The 9,324-nt window shown below is 51.3% G+C and overlaps 1 protein-coding gene across 1 annotated transcript; it reads left to right on the top strand.

The window, feature by feature from the left end:
• Positions 1 to 961: 961 nt before the first annotated feature.
• LOC116817856 (uncharacterized) lies at positions 962 to 9,000 on the top strand. Its single transcript, XM_032768310.2, has 3 exons — positions 962 to 1,164; positions 2,430 to 2,537; positions 4,945 to 9,000. The coding sequence occupies exons 1-3, from the start codon at positions 1,005 to 1,007 to the stop codon at positions 6,492 to 6,494; spliced, it is 1,818 nt and encodes a 605-aa protein (XP_032624201.1). The 5' UTR covers positions 962 to 1,004; the 3' UTR covers positions 6,495 to 9,000.
• Positions 9,001 to 9,324: the final 324 nt, after the last annotated feature.

The following is a 9,324-nucleotide window of genomic DNA, read 5'->3' as shown; positions in this document are numbered from 1 at the left end:
ATGGGATGTTAGATGGGATGGGATCTGAGTTACTACAGAGAATTCTTTCCTGGGTGCTGGCTGGTGAGTCTTGCCCACATGTTCAGGGTTTAGCTGATCGCCATATTTGGGGTTGGGAAGGAATTTTCCTCCAGGGCAGATTGGCAGAGGCCCTGGGGGGGTTTCGCTTTCCTCTGCAGCGTGGGGTACGGGTCACTTGCTGCAAGATCTCTGCATTTTGAAGTCTTTAAACCACAATTTGAGGACTTCAGTAGCTCAGACATAGGTTAGGGGTTTGATACAGGAGTGGATAGGTGAGATTCTATGGCCTGCATTGTGCAGGAGGTCAGACTAGATGATCATATTGGTCCCTTCTGATCTTAAAGTCTATTTATCTATGACACGACAGAAAATGCATTGAAGACTGAATTATAATGCAAGCTACGTGCATCATGAATGCCCTACACCTGTGTTAATGAATCACAGCATCTTTCATATGAACAGCTCCCTGGCTGCTGGCTTTGAGGAGCTGTTGATGGGTGTCTCCTAGCCAGACCTCATCCCATGAGTCACGGTGAAATGTTCCATCTTGGCCCTAACAAACGATGGGCCAGACCCAGCTGTATGCAACTTGCATTTGCTAGACGAGTCTCTGGGACAAGCTCGGGAGTGACGTAAACGCTGGTGTGAGTTAGTCGGATTTGCTAGTCAATGGGGCCTAACAAACAGCTGACGTCTCTAATCCAAACACATGGCTACGGCAGCTAGGCAGGGAGGCACTGTGTGCTGCTTCAGCAGGAAATCGCCACCGAGACAAAGGCCAGGCTGCTGCTCCCCGTCCCTGCATCCACTGCACACTGTTCCCATCAGAGCCCTGCAGTGACAGGTGTGAGCTGTCCCAGGGGATTCACATCCTGCAGGCACCAGCAGCAACGTGTGTTGTCAGCGTGTGTTACGCACGCAGGAAACACTCTCCCTGTCCTGCCAGACCCAGGACTGCTGCTGTCAGGGTGTGAGAGAAGCAGATGTTGCTGATCATGGTTTATTTGCTGTTTCAGGCTCCAGTCACATTTGATGACGTCGCTGTCTATTTCTCTGCGGAGGAGTGGGAGGAGCTAGCGGAGTGGCAGAAGGAGCTGTACAAGGACGTGATGAGGGACAACTACAAGGCTTTGATCTCCCTGGGTAATGATTAGTGGTCACTCATTCATTAGAACAGGGGTTTCCAACGCGGCGCCCATGGGCGCCATGGCGCCCGCAGGGGCATCTTAATACACCCGCATCCTGGCCCCTGGGAGAGCACCTGCCGAAATGCCACTGAATTTCAGCAGCATTTCAGCGGGGACGCCTCTCGATGACAACCTTGTCACCAACAAGTGAAGTCATCGAGAAGCGTTGCCCCCGAAATTCGAGAGCTACACCTCTCGATGATGCCGCTTTCCGTTGACAGATGACGTCATCGAGAGGCGTTGCTCCCGAATTTCGGCGTCGACACCTCTTGATTACGTCACTTGTCGATGGTAAGCGGCGTCATCGAGAGGCAATGCCGCCGAAATTCAGCAGCATTTCGGCGGGTGCTTCACCGCTGCAGTGGTCCTTCCTCTGGCGCATGCCAGAGGAAAAAGTTGGGGACCACTGCATTGGAAGCTGCAGCCCCCAAATAAGAGAGCTTCAAGTCATGCTCTGTAGTGTGATTACATGAAACAAAGAGCCCTGCCTTAAGCACCAACCAGAGAACTCCCTGACTGGGAAGTCCTTCCATTTATTAAACTCCCCCTGCAACACATCCTGGTCCTCGCTGGCGCCTGTGAAGGATCAGGGAGCCTATATCCACTGCACACGCTGTGCAAGCTCTCCCCAGGGCTGGGCTCCATAGAGAGCGCTCCTTGTGTGCTGTGTGGTACCATTGTGGGAGCAGAATGGAGACGTTTCCTGTGTCTAGGGAGAAGTTTGGATGTAAGTGGGCTCGTGGCTGAGGCCATGGGGCACATCGTGTATCGTTCATGCCTCTACAGAAAGTGCAGGTACCTGAGTCTCGCAGGAGTTGTTCAGCTCATCTCAATCCATACAGCTTTTTTCCCTCTGGAGCTTCTCTCTCTTCCCAGGTAGTTCATACACTGGGCTGGGGTTAAATCAGGAGTGTCTTTCTAAAACGCTGACAGGACAGTGAGTAATTGCTGAGCTGCGCATTAGGTGGGATGGATGGTCCAGTGGTCAGAGCGCTCGTTAGAACATGAGAGTCTTGAGTTCAGTTCCCTGCTCCACCACAGACTGTCTGGGGGACCTTGGGCAAGTCACAGGGTTCTCTGGGCCTCAGTTCCCCACCTGTAAAATGGGGATAACTGCCTTGTCCAGCTGCACAGGGGCTTGTGAGGATAAACACATTAACAATTGTGAGGGGCCAGCTAAGTACCTAGGAGCCATAGATCATTCTCTTCTCCCATCACCAGGACATGCTGCTGATAAACCTGACATTATCTGGCTGATTGAACGTGGGGAAGAGCCATGGGTCAAGGGTCACAAGCACTCGGGGAGTGAAAAAGCTTTTAACTTCGTCTGTGAGTAACAATTTCCAAAGCGTTCGGAAACAATAAGTGTGTGGGACCCAGCCGCCCCTTACTGCAGGCTGGCAATTACCTCTTTGCTCCCAGTAACAAACGCAGTAACTGTTGTTACTGGTGCATCATTTTGGCCGGTGTCAGCCATGCATACCCACCGTTGTATTTCCAACGGGGGTCTTCATTTTCCCTTGCTATGGGTGACCGGCTCTATGGAGCAAAGCAGAGGCTGCTAAGGTGGACTTTGAAGTGGAGTGGAGAGGGCATTCTCTTGCTGGGAGCAAAAGAAAGTCACAGAGAACAGCCACCCCTTTCCCAAGCTGATCTAGAATTGACTGAATCGCCAAATTGGTGCAGTTTGAGAGCTCCTCCCCTTCCTAGCAGAGGACAGAGGCTCTCAATCAGTGCCCTGTCTGACTGCTATTTATTCGCTGCAAGCAAATGGAAATTCTTTAACAAACCTCTGTCTGTCTCCCTCCACTTTGTTACACTGTTTTGACTTTCTGATTAGCTATGACACAATATCAGAGGAATCCAATTAGCAGGTCAGAAATGATATCTAGGATGAAATTCTGGCCTCACTGCAGTCAACAGCAAAATTCCTAATGACTTCCATAGGACCAAGACTTCATCCTTCAAGCTTAGTGAACGATTTCAGAAACATTTGTGAGCCGTATTGACCCAAGAAGGCCAAAGGCAGACCTTGTGTAAGCAGCTGGAGCTGCTTTAATGTTAACGAAGTTGACCCACGTCCAGTAGATCTGATTTGGGCCCTCTGCATGCAGATTGCCAAGTAGGATATAGTTCTGGGGTGAGATCCTCATTCTCATTGACTTTAGTGGAATCAGGATTTTGCTCATAATTTCTACATAAAACTGGACAGGAGTTTTCCAGCTGGTGCATGGCTGAAAGTCCAACCTCATGGGAATGCTATAGAAACAAAATGTTAATGTCAATGACATAAACTAGGCCTGTCAAGCGATTAAAAAAAATAATCATGATAAATTGTACAATTAAAAAAATTAATCGCGATTAATCATGCTGTTAAACAACAATATAATACCATTTAAATAAATATTTTGGATGTTTTTTACATTTTCAAATATATTGATTTCAATTGTAACACAGAATACAAAGTGTACAGTGCTCTCTTTATATTTATTACAAATATTTGCATTGTAAAAACCAAGTATAGAAAATAGTATTTTTCAATTCACCTAATACAAGTAATGTAGTGCAATCTCTTTATCATGAAAATTAAACTTACAATGTAGAATTATGTAAAAAAACCACATTGGTACCTTCTTCTGCGGTTTGTCAAATCTGCAGTGAAAGTGTTCTTAAAACGAACGTGTGCTGGGTCATCATCTGAGACTGCTGTGACATGAAATATATGGCAGAATGTGTGTAAAATAGAGCCGGAGACATACAGTTCTCCCCCAAGGAGTTCAGCCACAAATGTAATTAATGCATTATTTTTTTAATGAGCGTCATCAACATGGAAGCATGTCCTCCGGAATGGTGGCCAAAGCATGAAGGGACATACGAATGTTTAGCATATCTGGCACATAGATACCTTGCAATGACGGCTATATAAGTCCCATGTGAATGCCCGTTCTCACTTTCTGGTGACATTGTAAATAAGAAGTGGGCAGCATTATCTCCCGTAAATGTGAACAAACTTGTTTGTCTTAAAGATTGGCTGAACAAGAAGTAGGACTGAGTGGACTTGTAGGCTCTAAAGTCTTACATTGTTTTGTTTTTGAGTGCAGTTATGTATAGCTCAGTGGTTTGAGCATTGGCCTGCTAAACTCAGGCTTGCGAGTTCAATCCTTGAAGGGGCCGTTTGGGGAACTGGGGCAAAAAATTTGTCTGGGGATTGGTCCTGCTTTGAGCAGGGGGCTGGACTAGATGACTTCTAATATTCTATGAACAAAAAAAAACTACATTTGTAAGTTGCACTTTCACGCTAAAGAGCTTGCACTACAATACTTGTATGAGGTGAACTGAAAAATGCTATTGCTTTTGGTTATCATTTTTACAGTGCAAATATTTGTAATCAAAAGTAATAATATAAAGTGAGCACTGTACACTTCGTATTCTGGGTTGTGATTGAAATCAGTATATTTGAAAATGTAGAAAAACATCCAAAATATTGAATCCATTTATTTGGTATTCTCTGTTGAACAGTGCAATTAAAACTGCGATTAATCACAATTAATTTTTTTGAGTTAATCGCGTGAGTTAACTGTGATTAATTGACAGCCCTAAAATAAACCCATGTCGTCACTGACTGCTGCTCTGTAATTATGTTAACTGCACTATAGGCTGAACGTATTCACAGGAGCTTTCCATTCTCTCCAGCCCATGCAATAAATAACATCTGGATTCTCTCTCTCCATTGCAGCAGTTGCCGAGATCAGGAGGAAGAAGGAGACTCATCTGCAGGAGACTCACAGGGAATTGGAAGTGCCCAGGCTGTTAGCAGGGGGACCCACAGAACGTGGCCTCCAGAGCTCGGATAGGGAATTAGCCTGTCAGGTTCAGTCCAGCTCAGAAGATCATCAGGGAAACTCTGCCAGAAGTGGAGTGGAGCCACCTCCTCCTTGGCAAAGCGGGCTCACTGCAGCCACCTGGCAATGCCACTGCCTGGGCGGTGAGCAGGCGGCTCCTTTTGAACTCTCTGAGGAACGCCCACGTGAGGCTGAGGACAGCCATGGGGAGAGCTCTCATCTTAGTGCATGTCAGAGAATCCCCCCAGGAGAGACCCCCTATGTGTGCGCTCGCAGTGAGCAAAGCCCAGCCCGGCCTGCGCCCCAGGGAATTCCCCCAGGAGAGACCCCTTGTCTGTGCGCTCGCTGTGAGCAAAGCTCAGCCTGGCCTGTGCCCCAGAGCATCCCCCTAGGAGAGACCCTCTGTCTGTGCGCTCGCTGTGAGCAAAGCTCAGCCCAGCCTGTGCCCCAGAGAATCCCCCCAGGAGAGACCCTCTGTCTGTGCGCTCGCTGTGAGCAAAGCTCAGCCCAGCCTGTGCCCCAGAGAATCCCCCCAGGAGAGACCCCCTGTCTGTGCGCTCGCTGTGAGCAAAGCTCAGCCCGTCCTGTGCCCCAGAGAATCCCCCTAGGAGAGACCCTCTGTCTGTGCGCTCGCTGTGAGCAAAGCCCAGCCCTGCCTGTGCCCCAGAAAATCCCCCCAAAAGAGCGACTGTATAGATGCCCCAAGTGCGAAAAAAGCTTCTGCTACAAGCAGGAATACACGTGGCACCAGAGAGCCCACCTTGGTGATAGACTCCATAAATGTAGTGGGTGCGAGAAAAGCTTCCGCTCCAAGCAGGAGCTGGTTTGGCACCAGCGGGCCCACTCAGTGGAGAGGCCATACAAGTGCAGCGAGTGTGAGAAGAGCTTCCGCTACAAGCAAGAATTTACCTGGCACCAGAGAGCCCACGTGGGCGACAGGCCATACAAATGCCCCACCTGCGATAAGCACTTCCGCTACCAGCAAGAGTTCACATGGCACCAGCGGAGCCATGCTGGGGAAAAGAGCTACACGTGCCTGGGCTGTGAGAAGAGCTTCCGCTACAAGCAGGAATTCATGTGGCACCAGAGGATCCACGCAGGGCAGAACCCCTACCGATGCCCCACATGCCAGAGGACCTTCCGCTGCAAGCAGCAGTATACGAGCCACCAGAGGGTCCACAGAGGGGAGAGGCCCCATAGATGCTCTGAGTGTGGTAAGAGCTTCAGTCGGAATTCAGCCCTTCTTAAGCACCAGCGACTTCACACCGAGGAGGAACCTTACCGCTGTCCTGACTGCAAGAAAAGCTTCAGCCAGAGCGCAAACCTTCTCCAACACCAGAGATCCCACGCACGCAGGAGAGCCCAGCTGGATGGGCAGAAGCCTTCCGAGGGGAGGCAACCCCAGCAAGGCCCTAACAAGGCTGCAGGCAGAGAGACCCTGTAAGCCCCTCGAGCCTGCAGCACGTTTCAGGGGGAGCACTCACATCTGGGAGCCCGAAGCAGGAGAGGAGCTCAGCTGATGAACCTAGCATGTGAGAGCCTCACGCACAGGCTGAAGTTGCAGTGCCACGCGGGAAAGACCTGGGAAGGGGCTGAACGGGTGGAAAGGGCTGTAGAGTCAGCGTCCCTTGGGGAGCCCAGGAAAGACACACACACAGCAACGAGTTTGCAGTAGGTCCAGTAGGACATCTCTTCCTGAAGGTGCTCAGATACTTCAGTGATGGGCAGCAGGCTAGAATCCAGGAATCCAGTGCCCCGTCTGGCTGCTGACTCCGTGCCACCTTATTGCTAAATGAGTAGCTGCTCCAGTGCCCCTGGGACAGAGGAGCTCACGAGCTGCAGTCCTGCTCCCCTCACACTGCATTGTCAGCCTTAAATATGCCAGGAGATCCCATTGCCGGGGGGAAACCAACATGTTCATGCAACATTGTGGTGGAGGATGTCAGTGCCACGGAGTCAGGACAGTCGAAGTGCTGGGACTCGCAGCAGCCCTTAGTTGAGCCCTCTGGAGAGTGATAATTCACAGCTGCAGGCAGAGTACTGGAGTGATGACGCTCTTCTGGCTTCCACCCCTGCCCCAGATACTCAGATCAAACCATTTTGCTGCCACCCTGCATCACATGTCAGAGTAGAGGAGGAGCTATGTGGGTGCCTTGCTTACTGGTACTTTGCACAAGCAAGGTAACAGCGCCACCTCTAGAGGGCAATCTCATACTAACATCATGGGGCATTTCTGGTCGTTGCCGTTATTTGACCCACCTGTACCCACTGCTGCAAAGATCCCTCTGTGGGGAGGTCCTGAGCATTGCAGGGGGCTGTGAAGGCTCAGAGTACAGCTTCCCTTGTTCCTCAGAGTACAACTGCCTTTCTCACCAGCCCTCCCTGCAGCTTCGGCTCCGCGTTCCTGTGCAGACTATGATATGGGATCTGCGCTTCCCTAAGCGCCACCCTTTCAGAGGGCACTGCATGTGCACATTGTGCACCTCTCTGCTAGCTCGCGGGGGCTCGGCTGTGATCCCTCCCTTGGCCAGGCCCCTGTGGGAAATCAAGTGCTGGAGCTAGAGTCACAGTCCGTCGGTTCCTTCCTGGAAGTGCGGCTGGAGCTGTGCAGAGGTGTTTTGGCTCCATCTCACCATGCACAACCAGCCCCATCAGGCGTTTTTCTCTGCGACCTCTCAAATCCTCTTTTCCTGCCGTAGTCAGAACTTTTCCTGGGGCTAAGTTCTGTTACACAGATGTAAATCCAGAGCAACTCCATTGAATTCAGTGGTGTTTACGCTGCTGTGACTGGTAGCAGAATCTGGCCCTTGACTTCAGATCTCGTTTCTCCATAGTGTTGCTCCAGGACAGTGGGAGCAATAGCCACCTCCACTCCTCGTCCTGTCTCCACCATCTTGCGGAGCATGAGAGATACCTGTAGGAAATGGGATCTGCCACATGCGAGGGGGTTGGACTGTCCCTTGTCCTGATATGGGCTGAAACCCATTGGATGTATCCAAATCACGGACCCAGTGGCTCCAGCTGCCCCATTGTGTGTTTCCCCCACACCCAGGCTCTAGAAGAGTGCTCCTCTCTCTGGCTTTATTAATTAGAGGATTATGGGACGATGAGTGGGTGGGGCGATCAAGGCACTGGCATGGGGGTCCAGGAGACTTGGACTCAGTTCCTAGCTCTGCTGCAGACTCTGTGTGGGGCCTTGGGCCAGTCTCTGGCTGTAGGTCCCAGCTGCACAGGGGGATAAGGGCAGGGCCCTGCTGCGTGGGGTGGTTGTGAGGCCCAATCTGCGCACCGTTCGGAGGTACTTCGATTCTGCAGCGATGGGGGCAGGTCAGTATCTAGCCAGATATTCTCTGCAGCTTGCTAGGCTGTTCCACTGTGCTTGCACCACCCCAGCCATGGGACCCGCTGACTTTACGGCTTTTCATCTCCCCATGCCCGGTAGGATCTGCTGAATGGGGTCGCTCAGGGCAGATGCCAGTCCGCTGGGCAGATCAATCACGGGGGTTACCTCAGGTATAAATACATGCGACAAGCATCCCTAATGCCACTTCTCTCACTGAAAGCATCGTTCCAGTCTTAATGCTCCCTCCATGCTGCTCTTCTTGGAGCTGGGAGTGTCTGGGCTCTCCACCCCCACCCCAAAAAAAGACAGCTGGACTTCAGGACTGCTTGACCCTGCTCCACGGCACCCACCCACTGGCTGCGCCATGCTGTTGCTGCTGCCATGAGCAGGGTTGAAAGTAACTTAAAGGACTTACTGGAGTCTTTAGGAGGGGGCAGGGCCTCAACCGGAAAAGGCGTGGCCTCTAGTGGAAGAGGTGGGGCCTTTAAATCCTCGGGCACTTTAAATCAGGATTTAAAGGAGCCAGGACTGGGGCTGTGGTAGCAGCAACTGGGAGCCCCGGGTCCTTTAAATCATCCCCGAGTTACCGGCTGCAGAGGTGGCTGAGAGCCCCGGGGGTGATTTAAAGGGCCCGGGGCTCCAGCTGCTGCTACCACAGCCCCAGGCCCTTTAAACCACTATTGGAGGGGACCCAGCCTCTGGCAGAGCTTTAAAGGGCCCGGGGCTCTGCTGCAGTAGTGGGGCTGCAGCAATGGGGCTCAGGTGGCAACTTAAAGGGCCTCAGAAGATAGCGGCAGTGGAAGCCCAAAGCCCTTTAAATTACCACCCAAGCTGCGCTGCTGGAGCCCCAGGGTAGCAGCGGCAGCCAGCAGCTCGGACAGTGATTTAAAGGGCTGGGGTATGAAAGATTCCTGTAGGAAATGGGATCTGC

The sequence above is a fragment of the Chelonoidis abingdonii genome, chromosome 22 (genome assembly GCF_003597395.2).
Source record: "Chelonoidis abingdonii isolate Lonesome George chromosome 22, CheloAbing_2.0, whole genome shotgun sequence".
Lineage (NCBI taxonomy): Eukaryota > Metazoa > Chordata > Testudines > Testudinidae > Chelonoidis > Chelonoidis abingdonii.
The sequence above is the reverse complement of the archived record's forward strand: the minus strand, read 5'-3'. Positions and strand labels throughout refer to the sequence as shown.